The sequence below is a fragment of the Vipera ursinii genome, assembly GCF_947247035.1.
Source record: "Vipera ursinii genome assembly, chromosome: 14".
Lineage (NCBI taxonomy): Eukaryota > Metazoa > Chordata > Lepidosauria > Squamata > Viperidae > Vipera > Vipera ursinii.
The window spans coordinates 5,438,992-5,461,104 of NC_139527.1; the positions used below are offsets into that span (position 1 = coordinate 5,438,992).

A 22,113-nucleotide genomic window follows, 5' to 3' on the forward strand; every position below is an offset into this window, starting at 1 on the left:
TGCTTTTCATTCTTTTCAAAAGGGGGATTGATTGATTGATTGATTGATGGATGGATGGATGGATGGATGGATTGAGCATGTGGCATATCATACATGGACTAGCAATAAGTGTTCATAGGAAGGCAGTGGTGGGTCTGTATTAGACCATGGTTTCTGAGTTAGCATTGGTTGTGTGAACCCAGCCAGTGGTGGTTTAGTCAACCAAACACTTGTGGTTTGTTCAGTTAAACGTACTTCATCCGTTGATGTTGGGCACGGTGTAATCTTCTCATTTTTTTTGTTCATTTTCCGCTTCAGTACTTCGGTATTTTGCTGGCATTTTTTTTCACAGTCTTTTGTTATGGAGATACTTGGATGGAAGGAGGGATGAAAGAAGGAAGGGAGGAGATGGAAAGGAAGAAAGGAAAGAAGGAAAGAAAGAACAGGAGGAAGGAAGGAAGAAAGGGAGGGAGGGAGGAAGGAAGGAAGGAAGGAAGGAAGGAAGGAAGGAAGGAAAGAAAGAACAGGAGGAAGGAAGGAAGGGAGGGAGGGAGGGAGGGAGGGAGGAAGGAAGGAAGGAAGGAAGGGAGGAAGGAAGGAAAGAAAGAACAGGAGGAAGGAAGGGAGGGAGGGAGGGAGGGAGGGAGGGAGGGAGGAAGGAAGGAAGGAAGGAAGGAAGGAAGGAAGGAAGGAAGGAAAATGAGAGGATAATTTTTTTCTGTTTCTCGTTAGATTTTATTCCTTCAGCAGCTCCCAATTCTTTGGAAGGAAAGACCTTCCTGGGATGGTGGAACTGATATTTCTCAGGATATTTCTCCCAACTTTTGAAATTCTTATTTGTAAAAAAAAAAAAAAAAAACCACACACACTATCAATTAACCGACTAATTGATCAGTTTATCGTTTTGACCACCAGTTTTAGCAAATCAGATAATTCTGCCTAAAAGAATCCAAATATACGCTCAAATGTGCAAAACTCAGAAGAGGGAAAGGTTGTGATTACAGCAGCTTAAAACGTTAGGAGCTTTTGATAAATAAATAAAAAAGCACCTCTCTGTTGTTGTTGTTTTTTATTGCAAAGCTTGAAATAATTCCATTTTATGTCGATCAGGCCAAAAAAGGATTTTCCTATTAAGAGGCCCCGGGAATATTCACACGCTGAAAGAGGGCTACACTAAAAATGATCTTTTTCCCCCAGGAAGGAGGTGTGAAGATCTTTAAGGAGCTGTTCTTTCAGCACTATGGAAGGTCACAAATATTCTGGCTATCTAGCTGATGACGAGAGCTTCAGAAGACCTCAGGTGAGGACCAAGGAAGGACCAAGGGCTTCCCTTCACATGCCTTTGTAGAAACAGGACTACCCAAACTGGGAGCTTACGGGAGCAGATGGCACTTATAAAAGTCTCCAGCATCAACACAGGGGAAAAAAATCACCCGTTAGCTTCTCGGGAAAGCCAAGTTCTCCACGAAAATCAGTTTCCTGATTGTAAAACAAAACAAAACAAAAAGGTAGATCCAGATCCAGGAATTTAAGTCTCTGCCAGGAGCCTACTAAACTTCTGCAGATGTTTGTCGCCAACTCAACCCACCCAGTAAGAGTTTGGTCCCCAGCGGCAATCGTGCCTTCTCATTTCTTCCCAATTTGGCAGTGTGGACTTTGACTCCCAGAATTGCCCAGCCAGCACGTTTCCCAGAGAATTCTGGGAGTTGAAGTCCACACATCTTCTGAGCTGCCAAGGTTGAAAAGCCCAGATTTACTGTAATAATCTTATCAATCCATCACAGCCTTTGGTTCCAGGTTGGACACGTGGGCACCTCAGCTTCTGATGCTCATAAAAGTGAGTCAATTGAGGTTAGCAAAAGTGTGTTAAAACATATCTGGCAACTGTTGGAGACGTAGACCAAAACCAGGCACTTACTACCGTCTTTGGTGGACGTGCCCTCAAACCAAAAGATATTGGTCAAGAACACACATCTAGTTAGAGAAAATTACTAAAGGACATATAGATTTGAAGCCAGAATTATTTTTCTTAGGCATACTTGTAGGAGTAAGAGTGTATATATCTAATATTACATGTATTAACTGCAGCGAGAATCCTATTTGCTCAACCGTGGAAAAAAATGAAGATTTCAGTTAAGAGTTAATTTTAAAAAATTTAGATTGTGCAAAAATGGATAGATTGGCATTGAAAACGAAAGAGAAAGAAGATTCGCTATACTTTAGAAGATGGGATACCTTTGATCAACGGCTAGAAAGACGAGGTAGAGAGAAAGGAATTTGACATATATAAGTAAGATAAATGCGAGTCAATTGCTATGTTTTGATCACGTGACATTGGGGAGGCTGCAACGGTCGTAAGTGTGAAAAACGGTCGTAAGTCCATTTTTTTCCAGCGCCGTTGTAACTTGGAATGGTGACTAAAGGAATAATTGTAAGTTGAGACCTTCCTGTGCTTGTGTTTGTTGACTACCAGCTGTTCTGCCTGCCTTGCAGGACGGCAACGACCACGCCAGTCCTAGAAGAGGTCCCTGCGACTGGAGGAGCATGCTTCGGCCTCCGTCTCGCTGTCAAGACCGAAGCCCAGAGTCGTCCAGCTCCACCAGGCCCCTCCACAGTTTCTCCCAGGGAGACCAAGGGAAGCGAAAACGACACCAGAGCAGCAACAGCAGCAACCACCACCACCACAGCAATCAGAGAACCAGCGACCTGGCCAATGAATTTTCCGAATTTGTGGACTTCTTAGCTGACGAGGACGTCCTGGAGAGCCTTCAGCAGATCGTGGAGGACGCCGTCAAGAAGCTCCGCGACGTGACGTCCCAAAGCGGGGAGCCCATCTTTGACCTCCAGGAGGAATCCGCCTCGAGCGTGGAGAGCGAGACGTGGTCTTATTCCTACACTTCCACGCGTTCCCAGATCCAGTACCAAGCCACCACCACCGTGTCCAGCTCGGACGACGACCGGGACAAGCACTTCCTGAGTTCAGAGTCGTCAAAGGGAAGGGGCAAAATTTGCCTCTTGGATAAATACGTCTCCAGGCTCCCCAAAGTCGGAAAACAGGCTGGTCAGGAGCTGTCAGGAAGAATCCATGCGGAGGTATTTTCTAAGTCGAGGCCATTTTGTAAGAAGAGTCCTGGGGGCCCAAAGTTCTGAGGTTCGGATTTGTGTGAGGGAACCCAGTGCCAGAAAAGGAATTATTATTATTTTTTGCCTTAAATTTTCAATCCCTGGTACTAAAAAAAAAATAAAAAAATCAGGGGCATCTGAACGTGGCTGTTTTAAGACTTGTGGACTTCAACTCCCAGAGTTCCACAGCCAGCCATGCCTGGCTGGCTGGGAATTCTGGGAATTCTGGCATGAGGGGGATTGGTGGGGTTTTTTTTTTTAATCATTTTTTTATTGGGGTTTTTACTATGTATTAATTGTATTTTAATCGGGCATGTATTTAATTATCTTTTAATTTTTGTACATTTCTGTGTTTTATTCTTGCCCTGTACACCGCCCTGAGTCCTCAGGGAGAAGGGCGGTATAGAAATATTAATAAATTAAATTAAATTAAATTAAAGGAGACTCCTGGCATAGAGGAGCCAGGCCATTATCAGCCTGGGTTTGGTGGTAAGTCTGCAAATCAGATGACGTAATGGGAATGCTGGCAGTCCTCATGGAGCCCTGAATTTCTGCTGCTAAGCCAGCCAGGTGTGAAGTGCGTTTTGCCCCATTTTATGACCTCTCTGGCCACAGGATCACGTGACCTTCCCAGGGACACGGCAACTGTCATAAATAGGAGCCAGTTGCCAAGACTTAAAATTTTGATCACCTGACCATGGGGATGCTGCAATGGTCGTTAAGTGTGAAAAACAGATATAAGTCACTTTTTCTAATGCTGTTGTAACTTCAAACAGTCAATGAGCGTTTGTAAGTCCATGTCTACCTATAATCTTGAGGAATGGGATGAAGAGGCAAATTGGGTCTGGCTCACTTAGTCACTTAGTCTTTCTTAGCAAGAGAAATTTTGGTCCCAATTGCTATAAATCAAGGACTACCCATATATGAAACAGGCTCTGTCTTTTATCAGGCTCTTATCAGACAGTCACTTGTCTGAGATGGTCTAGGTTCTCCTGCTTGAGCAGGGGGCTGGACTAGAAGACCTCCAAGGTCCCTTCCAGCTTCTCTTCTCTTCTCTTCTCTTCTCTTTCATTCCATTGCATTCCATTCCATTCCATATTCTATTCTATTCTATTCTATTCTATTCTATTCTATTCTATTCTATTCTATTCCTTATTCTATTCTATATTCTATTCTATTCTATTTTATTCTATTCTATTCTTATTCTATTCTATATTTTATTCTATTCTATATTCTATTCTATTCTATATATTCTATTCTATTCTATTCTATTCTATTCTATTCTATTCTATTCTATTCTATTCTATTCTATTCTATTCTATATATTCTATTCCATTCCATTCCATTCCCCCTGTCCCCAAAGACGCCCTTTTGGTGACTAGGATGAATTTGTTCTCTTCTGATTTCTTTCCCCATTCTCTCTCTCTCCCTCCCCCACAGTCATTTTCCGAACAGTCGGGAGAGAGCTACTTCCAGCAGCAACATCTGCACATCTGGGCCAAGTCCTTTGAGCATCCCAGGAGGGAGTTTTTTGCCAAGCTGCAGAGAGCCCTTCCTCAAGACGCGTTCTCCTTTGAGTCGCTCCACAAGGAAATCACCAGCGTCTTGAAACGGCCGATTCAGCATGGCCTCCCGCTGCACTACGTCTGCCATGAGCACCTGCATCTGTTGGAGTTCTTAGAAGAAACCAAGATCCTGGAAGGTCTCCAGGATGTCATCAACCAAGCGGTGCTCAAGATTTTGGAGGCCACCGTGACGGGCGGCATCGTCGATTTCTTTGAGGAGCGCGGCTACTCTACCTCCTGGGATTCGGAGGAGGAGAACGTTTCCGAAACGTACGAGAGCGAGGAAGAAACCTCCGAGGGCGACAAGCTGTATGTGATCTGCAAGAAGAAGGAGGAAACCCACTCGGAGGAGGAGGAGGAGAAGGGAAAACGCACCCCACCTGGTCTCCCCAAAACCAAACAGAAGCCAACCACTCCGGAGGAGTCCGCTCGCAAAGCCAAGTACGTCTCGCCCAAAACGAAGGAAACTCCAACCAAGCCAAGATACGTCCCACCTCCCCTCCCGAAATCCAGACAGAAGAAGCAAGAGCCAAGCCAGGCTGAAACGGAGACCACCAAATCGGTATCATCGCCGAGGGTTTCTTCTCTAAAGCTTGGGAGACACCGAGACAAAGTTGAGGGCTCCTCGGTCATGTCTGAGCCGCCGTTCCCAGAATGCTGAGCTGCACAGGCTAGGGATGCTGGGGACTGGGCTCCTCGTCCATTTTGGAGGGGTAGGGTGGTGGTGGAAAAAGCTGGCCTAGGGGGTCTTCTCCATGAGTCAACGGTGGTTAAACCCATGGTTGGACATATGGGGAGATTGTTCTCCTTATAGAGCAATTATTTTGGTCCTTGGCTTATGAATCATCTGCTCGTCTCTGCATCCTGATTCCTTCCTACTTTTCGGAAGACGTGTTTAATCTTGGCTAGCAAAAGAGCAGGGAAGAAGCCTTTGTTCTTTAGTTCCACTGAGATCTCCCCCTTCTGCAACGTAGCCTCCCTCTCGAGATCCCATTTCAATAACAGAAAGCAGAGGGAATGCTGCTCGGAGCAAGCGGGAGTCCTTATCAGCCAGTAGGGTGTTCCCGAAAGGAGCTGAAGGAATGAAATCGATTAGGTACTAGATCACATTAGATCAAATCAGGTTAGGGTTAGAAAATCGGATTTGTAGAGGGGAGATGGACTGCATTCAATTAGATTGGATAACTCTGGGTTAGATAGCAAATGGATCGAACTGGCCTGGACTAAACTGGGCTGGGTTGTGTTGGTCAGACTGGTGTCAGGTGCACAAGATCAGGTCCACACTGCAAGGTCCAAGTGGTCTTGCACCGATTTGTTGCTCTTTATTGTACCGAGGTATTTATTGTGAAGTAACTTATTGGCACTCATGTCTGTGCACAAGGATCTTCTCAATTGCTTGACTTTAGCTAAGGGTCAGCGGAATTCAAAAGAGCTCGTTTGTGGCTACTTAGGGATTCTAGGCTGATGCCTCTTTTAACTCCGCCCTAGGTCCTGCCCTCTTTTCTCCTATGATTAGATTGGATGAGATAGCAAATGGATTGGATTGGTTGCATCGGATTGGATTAAGCACCTGTAAACAGGTCCTGCCTCTAATTGTCAGTGTGGCCCATAAACTATTTTCTAAAGAAGGCCAAAGAAAGAATACAATCCCAGTGGCTTTTTAATAGTCTGGCATATCCTTGTCATGCCACAGAAGTTTATTTTCATTTGCGTTTCTCTACGCTCTCTTCAGTGGGACCCCTTTATCCCAGACTGCCTCCCCTGGAAACCTGTAATCTCTGAGCAGGTTTTTATTTTAAGAGCTTCTTTTGCACCGGTCCCTTAAACCTGGTTCTCCTTTTCTCCTACTTCTTCAGACCAGGCATATCATCACTCCGAAGGACATCAAACGAGCTCGTCTCCAGGGAAAACCTCTTCCCAAGCAGTCCATCATCGACTTCCTGATCGAAAACGCCGCCAAGCTGATCTTGTACAAGTACAATTACGAAACGCTCCTGGCCGAGAAACTGGGTTTCATCTCGGTCCCGGTCACCAAGGTCTTGCTGGAGATCATGTTCGGCTACAAGAAAATCAAGGGCAGCGGGATACGTCTCTCTTCTCAGATTGACTGGACCAAAGTTTACGACGAGATCTCCAAGAAGCAGCCGACCAAGCCCAAAGCGCCCAAGCAGGAGAAGAAGAAGAAAGGGGAAGACAAGAAAGAGAAAAAAGGCAGAGAGAAGAAAAAAATAGAGGAGAAGCAGAGTCTCTTCACCAAGCCATCAGACCTGCCCAAAGGAAAAATGGTGGCCGTCAAGCTGCACGGACACCAGAGCAGCAAAACAGAAGGCGTCTCTGAGCAGGGCGGGGCGGAGATTTTTGAGATCATGCCTCCTCAGTTCCCATCGGATGCCGAACAGGCCTCGGCGGAAGAGACCGGTGGCACCCAGCTGCCAAGCTCAAAGCTATCTCCTCCCAGTACGAAGGTCTCAACCATCACTGTAGATGATCCTAAGAAATCAGGCGCTCAGGATTTGGAGAAATCTCCTTCCGCTCTCGGCACGCCAAAGTCTTTGTGGTCCGCCCGAAGAGCTAGCCCTGCCGTTGTGTTACCGGAGGTGGACGCCACCAGCCAGGGATCTGAAGCTCAGGGCAAGAAAGCTTTCTCTCCAAAGTCCAGCTTGGCCGGAGAAGGGAGCAAGACGGTGCTGCCCAAAATCTGAAATTGAACTTCTGTCTGATTAATAAAGGATATACATTTGTCTACAGACGTCAGACCAGTGCCTTCCGCCTTCCACTGCATCTAACCGGTATCTCGCCCGCAAGATGACCAGCCCGTTGAACTTTCCGATGTTGAGTTTTGCTTTTTGGCTTTAATTCGGGAAACGTTGAGTTTTATTCTTCAGAAGCTAGCCTATCTTCCACCTGGTTCGGAGATGTCTTTGAGTTTTACATACTTTTTTAAAATTCTTTTTTAACATTAAAAGGCCTTTTTTTTTTCTTGGCTTCCCATCTATCCTATACTTTACTTTACCCATGTAACGAAGCCACCTTAGAAAGGAGTATTTGTAGCTCAGGGTTGAAGTGAGGGGTCCTTGGGTGTTCTCTGAACTTGGTTGTTTTCTTGCAGACGTTTCATGACCCAACTAGGTAACATCATCAGTGCTAGAAGGGAGTGGGGTTTATGCAGAAGAGGGAGGGAGGGAGGGAGGAAGGACTGTGGGGTCCTAGGTGATCTCTGTGCTTGCTTGTTTTCTTGCAGACGTTTCATGACCCAACTAGGTAACATCATCAGTGCTAGAAAGTGATGGGGTTAGGAGGTGGGGGGGGGAGGAGGAGGACTGTGGGGTCCTGGGTGATCTCTGAGCTTGGCTGTTTTCTTGCAGACGTTTCATGACCCAACTAGGTAACGTTATCAATGCTAGAAGGGAGTGGGGTTTGCGGAGAGGAGGAGGAGGAGGAAGAGGATGGAGGGGGGAGGAGGAAGAGGAGGAGGAATGTGGGGTCCTTGATGTTCTCTGCGCTTGTTGATTTTCTTGTAGACATTTCATGACCCAACTAGGTAACGTTATCAATGCTAGAAAGGAGTGGGGTTTGTTCTCTTTGTCACTCTATATCAGCAGTCCCCAAACCTTTCTATAACCTGCACCCCCTTTTTCTTTTTCTTTCTTTTTTTTTCTTTCTTTCTTTCTCTCCTCTTTCTCTTTTCCTTTTCTTCTTTCCTTTTCTCTTTTTTCCTTTCTTTCTCTCCCCTTCTTTCTCTATCTCCTTTTTCTCTTTTTCTCTCCCCCTTTCTTTTTTCTCCTTTCTTTCTCTGTCTCCCTTTTGTCTTCCTTTCTTTCTCTCTCTCTCTCTCTCTTTCTTCCGCCTAGAGCAGGGGTAGGCAACCTCGGCTCTTTTATGACTCATGGACTTCACCTCCCAGAATTCCTGAGTCAGCAGAGCTGACTCAGGAATTCTGGGAGTTGAAGTCCATGAGCCATAAAAGAGCCGAGGTTGCCTACCCCTGGCCTAGAGGTTAAAGGGGCATGCCAGCTGACATAATACACCAATAAATAGCTGCCTTTTTCATCTTTTCAACACGCTAAGAACGATCAGATCTCCCCCAAACAGGAGACATTTTAATCCGCGCCTTCGTTTGAGCCAATTAAAGATCACGTGACAGGAGGGCGGAATTCGAACCGGCGTCCTCCTCAAGGTCTCCGGTTCTGGACGGCAGCGGCCACCTTTGAAGGCCCCGCCCACCCTTCCACCCTCAGCCTTTCCGCCCGGCCCCGCCCTCTTTCCTGGCCGCCACGTCGCCGCAGCCGGTTGGTCGGCCCGCCGCGCGCTTCCAGCCTATCAGCTCTCCGGCCTCGCGCGGCCGGGAGGGCGGAGCCGGAACACGTGCTCCGTGTTGGCAGCCGCCGATTGGCTGCCGCCCAGCGCCGGCACCGGAAACGGCTTCTGAGGCGAAACTGGAACCGCCGCCGGGAGAGCCACGGCAGGAGCGGAGATGAGGCGACCGCGCGGCGGCGCTTCTTCCTCGGCCCGGCCCGGCCTGCTCCTCGCGTCGTCGCCGCCGCCGCTGCTGCTGCTCGTGCTGCTGGCCTGCGGGCCCGGCGGGGCGAAGGAGGCCGAGGCGGGCGCTGTCACCTGCGGCTCGGTGCTGAAGCTGCTCAACACGCGGCACAACGTGCGGCTGCACTCGCACGAGGTCAAGTACGGATCCGGTGAGGAGAAGCGGCGGGCGGGGAGCTGGGCCGCCAGGGGAAGGGCGGACTGCAGCTCCCAGAATCCCCGGCCTGGGGTGGCCGGGAACCCCTGGGGGGGTGGGGAGGGAGGAAGAATAGAAGGGAGGGTCTTTCGGGTAGACGGCTCCTGAATGGGGAGTCTCTCTTATGAATGGGGGATGTGGGGAAAGATGGGTCTAAGATTGCAAGGGGGGGGGGAGAAGGAATGGTGGTGCCTTTTATTCAGATAGAGACTTCCTGAATGGGGAGTCTCTATTATGAATTATGAATGGGGGATATTGGGAAACACAGGCCTAAGTCCTTTATAGTGGGAGAGCTGAGGGTGCCTTATAATCAGAGAGAGACTTCCTGAATGGGGAGTCTCTTATGAATGGGGGATATGGGGAAAGATGGGTCTAAGAGTCCTTGATTTGCGGGGGGGGGGAGAAATGATGGTGCTTTGCATTCAGATAGAGACCTCCTGAATGGGGAGTCTCTATTATGAATTATGAATGGGGGATATTGGGAAACACAGGCCTAAGTCCTTTATAGTGGGAGAGCTGAGGGTGCCTTATAATCAGAGAGAGACTTCCTGAATGGGGAGTCTCTTATGAATGGGGGATATGGGGAAAGATGGGTCTAAGAGTCCTTGATTTGCGGGGTGGAGGGGAAGGAATGATGGTGCCTTGCATTCAGATAGAGGCCTCCTGAATGGGGAGTCTCTCTTATGAATGGGGGATATGGGGAAAGATGGGTCTAAGAGTCCTTTAGTTGCAGGGGGGGATGATGGTGCCTTGCATTCAGATAGAGACCTCCTGAATGGGGAGTCTCTATTATGAATGGGGGATGTGGGGAAAGATGGGTCTAAGAGTCCTTAAGATTGCGGGGGGGGGGGGAAGAAATGATGGTGCTTTGCATTCAGATAGAGACCTCCTGAATGGGGAGTCTCTATTATGAATGGGGAATATCGGGAAAGATGGGTCTAAGATTGCAGGGGGGGAGAAGGAATGGTGGTGCCTTGTATTCAGATAGAGACTTCCTGAATGGGGAGTCTCTATTATGAATTATGAATGGGGGATATTGGGAAACACGGGCCTAAGTCCTTTATAGTGGGAGGGCTGAGGGTGCCTTGTATTCAGATAGAGACTTCCTGAATGGGGAGTCTCTTATGAATGGGGGATATGGGGAAAGATGGGTCTAAGAGTCCTTGATTTGCGGGGGTGGTGGTGAAAGAAATGGTGGTGCCTTGCATTCAGATAGAGACCTCCTGAATGGGGAGTCTCTCTTATGAATGGGGGATATGGGGAAAGATGGGTCTAAGAGTCCTTAAGATTGCAGGGGGGGGAGAAATGATGGTGCTTTGCATTCAGATAGAGACCTCCTGAATGGGGAGTCTCTATTATGAATGGGGAATATCGGGAAAGAGGGGTCTAAGATTGCAGGGGGGGAGAAGGAATGGTGGTGCCTTGTATTCAGATAGAGACTTCCTGAATGGGGAGTCTCTATTATGAATTATGAATAGGGGATATTGGGATACATGGGTCTAAGTCCTTTATAGTGGGAGAGCTGAGGGTGCCTTGTAATCAGAGAGAGACTTCCTGAATGGGGAGTCTCTTATGAATGGGGGATATGGGGAAAGATGGGTCTAAGAGTCCTTGATTTGCGGGGTGGAGGGGAAGGAATGATGGTGCCTTGCATTCAGATAGAGGCCTCCTGAATGGGGAGTCTCTCTTATGAATGGGGGATATGGGGAAAGATGGGTCTAAGAGTCCTTGATTTGCGGGGTGGAGGGGAAGGAATGATGGTGCCTTCCATTCAGATAGAGGCCTCCTGAATGGAGAGTCTCTCTTATGAATGGGGGATATGGGGAAAGATGGGTCTAAGAGTCCTTAAGATTGCAGGGGGGGGGGAGAAATGATGGTGCTTTGCATTCAGATAGAGACCTCCTGAATGGGGAGTCTCTATTATGAATTATGAATGGGGGATATTGGGAAACACGGGCCTAAGTCTTTTATAGTGGGAGGGCTGAGGGTGCCTTGTATTCAGATAGAGACTTCCTGAATGGGGAGTCTCTTATGAATGGGGGATATGGGGAAAGATGGGTCTAAGAGTCCTTGATTTGCGGGGGTGGTGGTGAAAGAAATGGTGGTGCCTTGCATTCAGATAGAGACCTCCTGAATGGGGAGTCTCTCTTATGAATGGGGGATATGGGGAAAGATGGGTCTAAGAGTCCTTAAGATTGCAGGGGGGGGAGAAATGATGGTGCTTTGCATTCAGATAGAGACCTCCTGAATGGGGAGTCTCTATTATGAATTATGAATGGGGGATATTGGGAAACACGGGCCTAAGTCTTTTATAGTGGGAGGGCTGAGGGTGCCTTGTATTCAGATAGAGACTTCCTGAATGGGGAGTCTCTTATGAATGGGGGATATGGGGAAAGATGGGTCTAAGAGTCCTTGATTTGCGGGGGTGGTGGTGAAAGAAATGGTGATGCCTTGTATTCAGATAGAGACTTCCTGAATGGGGAGTCTCTCTTATGAATGGGGGATATGGGGAAAGATGGGTCTAAGCCTTGATTTGCGGGGTGGAGGGGAAGGAATGATGGTGCCTTGCATTCAGATAGAGGCCTCCTGAATGGGGAGTCTCTCTTATGAATGGGGGATGTGGGGAAAGATGGGTCTAAGAGTCCTTGATTTGCAGGGTGGAGGGGAAGGAATGATGGTGCCTTGCATTCAGATAGAGGCCTCCTGAATGGGGAGTCTATCTTATGAATGGGGGATATGGGGAAAGATGGGTCTAAGAGTCCTTTAGTTGCAGGGGGGGGATGATGGTGCCTTGCATTCAGATAGAGACCTCCTGAATGGGGAGTCTCTATTATGAATGGGGGATGTGGGGAAAGATGGGTCTAAGAGTCCTTAAGATTGCGGGGGGGGGAAGAAATGATGGTGCTTTGCATTCAGATAGAGACCTCCTGAATGGGGAGTCTCTATTATGAATGGGGAATATCGGGAAAGATGGGTCTAAGATTGCAGGGGGGGAGAAGGAATGGTGGTGCCTTGTATTCAGATAGAGACTTCCTGAATGGGGAGTCTCTATTATGAATTATGAATGGGGGATATTGGGAAACACAGGCCTAAGTCCTTTATAGTGGGAGAGCTGAGGGTGCCTTATAATCAGAGAGAGACTTCCTGAATGGGGAGTCTCTTATGAATGGGGGATATGGGGAAAGATGGGACTAAGAGTCCTTTAGTTGCTGGGGGGGGGAGAGAAATGATGGTGCCTTCCATTCAGATAGAGACTTCCTGAATGGGGAGTCTTATTATGAATGGGGGATATCCTGAAGGATTAGTGGGGGAGCTGATGGTGCCTTGTATTAAGATAGATAGACCAATCCTGAATGGGGAGGCTCTGTCAAGGGTCTACTGGGAAAGGTGAGTCTAAGTGTGAGTGAAATTGCTTTCTACTTCCGATAGACATGTCCTGAATGGGGAAGCTTTGTCACAAATGGAGGTGATTGGGAAAGATGGTCCTGAGTCCCATGTTTTTTTCGGGGGGGATTTGATGATGCCTTGTATTCAGATAGACACTTCCTTAATGGGGAGGCTCTGTGGCAGATGTGGGCTACCTGGAAAAGTTGGCCTAAGTCCCTGGAGGGTAGGGATGATATTGTTCAGATAGACAGTTCCTAAACCTGGAGGATCCCTCACGGGTCTAAGCCTCCTTTGGGTGGGGGAAGCTGTTGGCTTGTATTTCAGATAAACAGCTCCTGAATTGGAAGGCTCTACTACAAATGGGTGTTACTTGCTGAGGTGGGTTTACTCTTCCCACCCCACAACCCCAAGCTGGGCTGGGACCTTCCCCTGGTGTTGCCTCTTGGCTTTTGCCAAACTGTCCATAAAGGATTTGTCGAAGAAGGGCAGCCAGCCGTGTGTCTTTTCTCCATGAATAAAATCAGAAAATAAAAACTAGAAGCTGCAATTATCATTGGGGGTGGATGGGTAGTGTACAAAATGGGCTTTAAATAGGGTTGGAGGGAGTTTGCTTAGTTCTTCAACCTCTGGAAAGCTAACAAACATTATGCTTATTATTACTATACCAAGCTATAATTGCTATTTGCTATTGCTACCAGTTTGTTCCTAGTGGTCCCAGCCAAAGTTTCTGGATAAAGAGGAGGGGGGAAAAAACAAACGATGTCTTCTGTCAGTTCTCTAGCTTCGGCTTGGTAGATTGCTTCTGGCTATGAGGTTTCAACATCCACGTCTAAGGAATCAGTCAGACTCAGACCAGAGTTTCCATCCAAGTGAGCGCCCTTTTTTGAGTGATTGGCAGAATATTCTAAGGTAAAGTCCCTTGTCTGTCATTGAAAGCTAGTGTGCTTCTGTACTGTTTATTTTCTACATGTACATTTGGAGACCTTATTGAAGTTTCCTTGTACAGAGATTTCATTTTGTGCTCTTCCGTGTTCGCCATTGATGGATCAGGGAAAAGGAATGTAGCGCAACATAATTATTGTGTTTTCTGCCCATTCTTCTTGGGAATATATAATATCAGCACAACAATTCACTGATGAGAGGGTAACTGTTTTGTTATTAGGTAGTGGCCAACAGTCAGTGACTGGAGTCGAAGGATCAGATGATGCTAACAGCTATTGGCGGATCAGGGGCAAAATTGATGGATCTTGCCAACGAGGAGTACCAGTAAAATGTGGGCAGGCGGTCCGGCTTACTCATGTCAACACAGGGAAGAATCTGCACACCCATCACTTCCCATCACCACTCTCCAACAACCAGGTAAAACGAGTATATTTGATATATTTCAGCTGCATGGATACATTTAAATCTAATTGATTTCTACTATTGAGTTGGAGCTTTAGGAAGAATGCTTATCTGGTTGAAATGTCAATTATGCTTTTTAATTTGTTGCCTACCATTTGATACTACAGATATACAGCAGCGGCCCCCAACCTTTTGGGCACTAGGGACCGGTTCCGTGGAGAGGTTTTTCCGTGGACCGGAGGGGGCTTGATTTCGCATACTGCCCTCATTCTGCGGAGGGGGCTTTGCTTGTTTGCGTGGCCTGGTGCCAGTTGGGGACCCCAATGTACAGCATAACTCTGTACCAATTTAAGAAAGACGTCTTGCTATGCTTATTTTTCTTTTGATGAGACCGTGCCCTCAATTTTGCGAATTTTGTAACGAATTTATAACACAAAAATGAACCGTTTTGGACAGTTCTAATATTAAATCCGTATGCTTGTTTGAGCTATTCTGTTTGTTTCTTACTATGCAAAAATACATTTCCAACATAATTTGTGTGTGTGTGTGTGTGTGTGTGTACACACACACACACACACACACACACACACACACACACACACAAATGGCAAGATACTAATTCCGCTTAATGATAAAGGACTGCTTTGTAAAAGCAAGAGTCTTAATGCCATTTTTTTTCCTACAGTACAAATTGTGACCTTTTTTTGTCAGGCCCAAACAACCAAGCATACACATGCAGAGTTCAAGCAGTTGCCTATAATACAGGAATCTCCCCAGACTAGCAACCTTCTCTAGGGAACAATTAGATAAGGCTTCAAGGACCTGGGGGGGGGGAAGGCGGGGTGTCAGCCATTTCCTGTCTGGTTGAGTTCTCCACCTTGCTACTATCGATACTAGTAACAGCTCTGGAAAAATATATATATAGAACAAGAGAAAGTGTGAGTGATAACTCCCTAGCTCTGTAATTAATATTCTACTTGACATTGGTGCGAGTGGTTTGTTAATGACGCCACACAGTGTGTACTTTGCGGTTTAGACTATCAAAGTGTTTCACAGCTATTTGAAACTGATACAACAATCTGATTATTTCTACTAGGAAGTTAAATTTACTGAAGCTGCTACAGGGCTGAGGGAAAGTACTTTATCTAAAACACAACGGGAGGCCCCATTAACATTTTTTGCTGTTTTTTTTTGTTAGCTGCAAACCTTTGATGCCTTAAAAAAGGATAAAGTTGCTCTAGAAAATATTGACTTAGGTCGCAGTGCACTAAAGCAGAGTCAAGTGTATGTATTCGTGACTTAAAAGCCTTTGCCGTTTATGCTTCAGCAAGTCACAGTATACATGTAATTTGAATAGCTTCAGCAAGTCACCGTATACATGTAATTTGAATCGTATCATTATTTCAAAGCTAACCAAGTCCTCGTCCCAATTTATCACTTCTCACCTGGGTTGCCGTCTTTCAGTTTTACAGGCTAAACCACAAACCGCAGGAATTGTGTTCACGCTGCAGGCTAAACCAACACAATTTAGCTCAGGGTTTCCTAACTTTAGATCTGTGGGCTTCAATTCCCAGAATTAAATCCCCATCTGGTTGGCTGGGGAATTCCGGGAGTCGAAATCCACAACTCTTCAAACCTGGCCAGGTTAAGCTGACGGTCTTGTGCCTTCCAGGATCTTAATAAGCCACCATTGGGAGATTTTGTCTTGCAGTGTAAATCCAGCTTGAATCAAACCGACAAAGATGCCTTTGTCTTGACAGCCTTCTCTCTTTTTTTTCCCCCCTCCCACCCCATTTCTGCATTTGACAGGAAGTAAGTGCCTTTGGGGACGATGGCGAAGGGGACGATTTAGACGTGTGGATGGTGCAGTGCAGCGGAACGTACTGGGAGCGGGACGAGGCGGTACGCTTCAAGCACGTGGGGACTGATGTGTTCCTGTCCGTGACGGGGGAACAATACGGGCACCCAATCAGGGGCCAGCGGGAGGTCCACGGGATGAATTCCGCTAATCACCACAACTACTGGAGAGCCATGGAAGGGGTTTTCATCAAGCCCAACTCGGACTCCACGAAGCATGACGAACTCTGAATACGTGAAGGGCCCCCCCTCTCCCCCCCCCACTACTTCCTACTCTTGCGTAAATTCCCCTGCCACAAAGCTCAGCATCTTAAAGGCACGGTCTCAGGCTTAATTCCGAATGATCTAAATCCAACCCTTTTCCGTAGCCGCTTCCTCTCCCTGTCTCCTTCGTTTGCCGCCCCCCCTCCCCCCCTTTTTCCCCCCCCTGAAGGAAGGAAAAGTGATTTGCTGTGTATATTCTTAATTCCGAGGTGCAATAAAACGTAACTTTTATAATTCTTTCTCTTTAAATAGTCTTGGAAACGGTTTCCACCGACAGTCACGGACGCTGCGTTCCTGATCTTATTAGCTTATTAGGTCTCATCCAGTTTCTTTGCCCTTTTTGAAGAAGCCTGTGGCAGGGGAAGACCAGGAGAAGATGGGTAGAAAAATATATATATTAAAAAAGCAATACCGTAGATCACCCCCAGCTTTCTGCTGCTCTCACCCCTCCGATCCATCTGGGACTTTACACAACCTTTGGTTGTATTCATTTGTCTTATCTTTCATTTCAGTGGGAAATTGGCAACCTGTTGTTTTTTCCCCCCTTCTAATAAGAAACAGTTGCTTAAAGAAAAGGAATTAAGCTTTCCACAAAGTGCTTTAAGGAAATCCAGAACAAGCCATGGGAGGACAAGTGAAATTGCTGTAAAGTGTTAGGACGCTGGGATGCCGCCCCGTCTTTTGTGTTTATTCCATTCTGGGGTGTGTAAAAATTCAGCCTAGCGGAGTGGGAATTAGCAATTCAAAGCTACAGAAAACCATTCAAAATCTACCTTCCAGGACCTCCAAGCGAATCGCTACGTATCTCTGAACTCAGAACAGTAGGAAGAAGAAACGTTTAAAAAAAAGTTTTTAATTCTAGAGCCCGGATTTCTAAAGTCACTGATTTATTTCCTCTGCAATCAGCACTTGGCCGAGAAGTTTCTACCAAATCTAACCAAGTGGTAAATTAAGGATTAAGTGTCCAGAAATCTGAGCTTCACTGTCCAGCCTAGGTGTGACGCTTAACATTGTCTCTCTTGTCTTGATTTGCTGTGTTGCTTTTTTTCCCCCGTTCCAGTTGTCAATCGACGTTCTTCTCGTGGTCAACATTGCTCTGAATTTTCTGAGATGTTTTTCCCCCCTCTAAGGACTTCTGTACATCTGCAAAACCATCCTCAAATCTTCTCTTGTAACTTCCTTGTGAGGTGTTGGTGTATTTGAGGGGAGACATCAAGACCGCATAAAGTGAAAGTGCATTAGATTATCCCTGAGTATTAATATTCAAGGGCTTATGACTTCTCCTCTCTGTCCCCTTGGCAGAAATTTACTCCAGCGGTGAAATTACAATTCAGGCCATAAGTGGGAGCCCCCACGCCTGGAGCTTTCTTTAAATGAAAGTCGCAGTGTCTTACTGGTGTCTGACTCACCGAATTCACATATTTGTGGTGAAATTCCCTTGGCAAACAGTAAATTTGCCAGGAAAACCTCCTCCTGTATAAGGTTTCCTTATAAAAATGCTCGATCAATCCTTACCATTTGTGAATTTTGAGGGCCAATGTGGAAGACCATTTCCTGTATAGGTTGACCTTGACTTTAAAACCAATTTCTTTAGTGGCCGAAGTTAACAAGGGCACTGGAAAAATGGCTTAGGACTGTTTTTCACACTTAACAACCATCGCAGCAGCAACTGGTTCCGATTGATGACCATTGCCGTGTCCCAGGGTCATGCGATCCCCTTTTTGCGACCTTCTGAAAAGCTAAATTTGCTTAACGAACAGGGTTTCCCTGCCCGAGCAGGGGGTTGGACTAGAAGACCTCCAAGGGCCCTTTACCAACTCCTGTTATTCTGATTGCACGATTCACTTATCAACTGGAGTGAATCACTTTAGAAGTGCAGCAAAACAGGTCGTAAAAGGGGGCAAAACTCTGGTTAGCGATGGAAATTTTTAGTTGTAAGTCGAGGACTACCTGTAGGGTTGTGACTTCCACAAGGCTGGAAAGGATCCGTGTGCTGGATGATTTTGGAGGAAAGCTCTGGAATTGGATGGCGCTTTTGAGAAAATCTTCGGGAACCAGCTGCAAAAAGATTTGTAACTTCTGTTTAGACAGGCCTGGTTTGATACTCAAGCTTGTATCAACCCAGTGAATTAACAGTGAAGCCAAATTATTTTCATTTATTACATTTATCTGCCACCCATCCCATGGAAATTACAAAGGATGAAATCTGAATGGGGGATATGAGGAAAGATGGGTCTAGGTCCTTTAGTTGCAGGGGGAAGGAATGATGGTGCCTTGCATTCAGATAGACACCTCTTGAATGGGGAGTCTCTATTATGAATGGGGAATATGAGGAAAGATGGGTCTAAGAGTCCTTGATTTGTGGGGTGGAGGAGAAGGAATGATTGTGCCTTGCATTCAGATAGAGACCTCCTGAATGGGGAGTCTCTCTTATGAATGGGGGATATCCTGAAGGATTAGTGGGGGAGCTGATGGTGCCTTGTATTAAGGTAGACCAATTCTAAAAACAAAACAAAAAACCCCCCACAGGCTCCAGCAGAGTGGTACCTTAATATGTGTTGTTTTTTTTAAAAAAAAGATAACCTAGTATTGCTCCCCTCCTCAATCTTCCTACTAGCGTGACTACTAATGCAAGAATTCACTTTTTTTTTCCCCCAAACCCATTGGGAGGGAGGGAGGAGGAAAAATCAAATTGAGACAATAGCCAAAAAAGACAAGAGATGTTGCAGGTGCAGGAAGGTGGTGACCCAGCGTGACTTTGGAAAAATTCACGCGGAGGGATTAACAGGCATCCATTGAGGAGGAGAACCTGATTTTGCACGCACAGCCGAGGCCCACCAGAGCTTTGTGTTCCACCCCTCCGGCTTTGGGGCTTCTGTTTCTCCTTTCTGGGATCAGGAAGACCCGCCAGAAGCTTCTGGAGGCACCATCTTTGCTCGGAGATTCCCTTCTTTAAGGTTGCAAACGCCGCCAGGGGAACTGCGGAACATTTCTGTTGCCTCCGGGACAGAAGAATAGACAGTTAAGGGCCACGGTTGAGTCCAATTATTTCCGTTGCCATAGGAAGAAGCAGTTGTTAGGTGGATTGTGCCCCGTTTGATGATCTTTACTGCAGGTGTTAAAGGAGTCATGCAGTCATTAAGCAAATCTGGCTTCCCCGTTAACTTTGTTTGTTGCCAGCCAGCTGGGAAGATTACAAACGGTGATGACTAGACCCCAGGACAATGCAAGGGGTCGTAAATACATGCCAAGTGCCCAGATTTTGGTCATGTGACCCTGGGGATGCTGTTGTAACTGAACAGTAACTAAATGAATGGTTGTATGTCAAAGACTTACATGCGTGAGAAAAGAAAGGAAGAGGACAGAGGGAAGAAGCAGAAGAGAGAAGGAGAAGAGGAAGAGAAAGGAGGAGAAGAAGAGGAAGGAGGAGGAGGAGGAGGAGAAGAATTTTCTTTAAAAATGAATACAAGGCATAAAATCTATCTAGGAAACGCTATCCTCTGTTGAGCAAATGCAACAGGAAAATCCCATGTCTGTACCACTGAAATAATCCCAACCACTGTAACAGGATTGAGTTCTAGAAGTTCTTTATAACCCCAGAAATTATTTTATTTATTTATTTTAATTCCATTTATATACCGCCCTTCTCCGAAGACTCAGGGCGGCTTACAAACTTAGCCGAATTCACGAAGATTTTTTTTCTCCCCCTCGCAGCCATAGCCAGATGTCCCATCTGTTTTGCAGAAGTCACAAGCTCCAAAAAATCCGAACTAAGCCCCACTCCTGCTGTTTTTATCTGGGTGCAAATAATGCTAATTTAATCCTCTTAATCCATGTAGCTAATTTCAATCTTGCCGATTTCCGTGGATCTGCGCGGAAGAATGGCTACGTCAGGATCCAGACTGGTGTTTTCTATCACACACCCCTCTGGATACGCAGTCATCTACTTTAAAAGAAATTATGTGCGCAAAGAAGAAGAAACGGAAATGTGAACAGGGTTTCGTTTTAATTTTGCCTTTGACCCTAAATTTGCTAGTCTCGTCGCTGCCTTGTATTTTGTACTCTGATGCACCTTTGCAACTAAATAAAGCTCCATCACTATTACACACAGCAAAAGGACACAGTTGCAGATGTGGCTGTCTGTGTACTTCAAATATACGTTTCTTGTTTGTTTTTTAAAGGAAAGATTTTAGAACCTAAATCATCCATTTTAGCAACAGTGGAGCAAGGTAGTAACCACAAAGCACGCCTTTTTTCTTCGAGTATACCAATCAAAATAATCTTCCTATAATAAACATGTCAAAGATAGATAGAGGCCTATTGCTTTGATACATATATCTTGCTTGTTTTCTGTGGTCCTTTGGATACTCTCTTTAACTAGACAGATTTTTGAGCAAGACCTGCTGTTTGAAGCAGTGTTTGTCTGCTCCCCATCATGCTCATTGCCTTGGATGGTCCAAGGAGCCAGTCCAGGTAGTAGCGCTGTGTTGTGGTCTGTGCTGTCACACTGCACAATACGCTAAGTTTACAGTCCCTGGCAAAGTGCGACACGGATGAGCAGCACCCGAAGCAGACGCAATTCTCTTTTAGGAATGTCTTTTAGAGCAAGGGTCACCAAACCCCGGTCCGTGGACCAGAACCGGGCCGCGGCATTGCAGCAACCGGTCCGCAGAAAAACAAAGCCAAGCCCCATCTGTGGGATGCAGGCAGCACACACAAGCACGCACTCTCCGGTCGGCGGAAAAACCTCTCTCCACGGAACCAGTCCCTGGTGATGCCCAAAAGGTTGGGGACCTCTGTTCTAGAGACTCTTAAAAGGTTCTGCATTTCAGAAGAGGATGCAGCTTCCTGCCTGGAGGACACTGGGGTTAGTAGTTGTGTGCACTGCCACCGACAAGCTGTTTTATTTGGGGCTGGGTTGTGTGCCATGCTCCAGCATGAAGGCAAAACTGGGACCAGTCACAATCTTCGCTTGCTCTGTGACAGAAGTCTGCAAGCACTCTGGCAGCTTGAATTTTGTCTTCTGTTCGAACCTGCACGTAACCCACTTCTGTTGTAGGCCACGAGGGAGCTTCAAGACTGGGTGTAACCCCCCTGGCCGTGTCCAGGAAAGAGAGGTTTTGCCCGTCACTCTTTCGCAGATTGTAGTCCTTGCAACAAATCACTTAGTTCTCTGAGCTTGGGGTACCCCCTGCTGGATATTTCAGGAAAATCCTCCATTCTCTTAAACAGGGCACTCTCAGTTGCCTCTGCCGAGCCGTAACGCTCCTCTAATCGGTCCTAGATCATCTGAAGACCGGTTTCTGGGTCTTTTATGTAAACGTTCCTGATCCTCCTGGCATGCTCAGCGGGTCTTTTCCCAAAACATTGGTCAAAGACCTCTGGTCTAATATGTCCATCTCCTCAGTGCATGACAGGTCTCTCCTCGGTGCATTAGGCTAGACCCCTTATTTTGCATTTTGGAAGAAAGATTGCCAGATTCCGTACTTTTCTGGGTGATCGCCAAACTTTTCCAAAGTCCTTTGGTGATCGGCTCGTGTCTAGCGAGTCCACGATGGCTTGATTTGCGTGTGGCTAATGGGGGGTGATGCGCTACTGCAGCCCCAGTGTGGTGTGTGTGATCCGATCATCTCTGCTTTAGGCCAGCCTGTGTGGCACGGTTGAGGAGTGGAGAGAGTAACCTGCCGCTGCTATGGTTAGAGTCTTGCGGTGTGTAAAGAAGTGGATGGCCTTTGCTTCATATATTGGGACTTTTTCCTTCTTGCAATACTGAGTTGCTTCGTATCGGCAAGCATTCTCTCGTCTGCTGCGATGGGATTCTGGCTTGACTTCCTGCTTCGATATCGGCGGGTGTGCAGA

At 46.6% G+C, this 22,113-nt stretch overlaps 2 protein-coding genes across 2 annotated transcripts; both read left to right on the forward strand.

Annotated features, from left to right (window-relative positions):
- Positions 1–1,128: 1,128 nt before the first annotated feature.
- On the forward strand, positions 1,129–7,629 carry CCDC116 (coiled-coil domain containing 116). Its single transcript, XM_083373249.1, has 4 exons — positions 1,129–1,279; positions 2,473–3,072; positions 4,543–5,229; positions 6,524–7,629. The coding sequence occupies exons 1-4, from the start codon at positions 1,220–1,222 to the stop codon at positions 7,367–7,369; spliced, it is 2,193 nt and encodes a 730-aa protein (XP_083229375.1). The 5' UTR covers positions 1,129–1,219; the 3' UTR covers positions 7,370–7,629.
- A 1,458-nt stretch (positions 7,630–9,087) lies between these two features.
- SDF2L1 (stromal cell derived factor 2 like 1) lies at positions 9,088–17,477 on the forward strand. The gene is made up of 3 exons (XM_083373313.1): positions 9,088–9,358; positions 13,952–14,148; positions 15,943–17,477. Exons 1-3 carry the CDS (start codon positions 9,142–9,144, stop codon positions 16,219–16,221), a joined length of 693 nt encoding a protein of 230 aa, XP_083229439.1. The 5' UTR covers positions 9,088–9,141; the 3' UTR covers positions 16,222–17,477.
- The last annotated feature ends 4,636 nt before the right edge of the window (positions 17,478–22,113 follow it).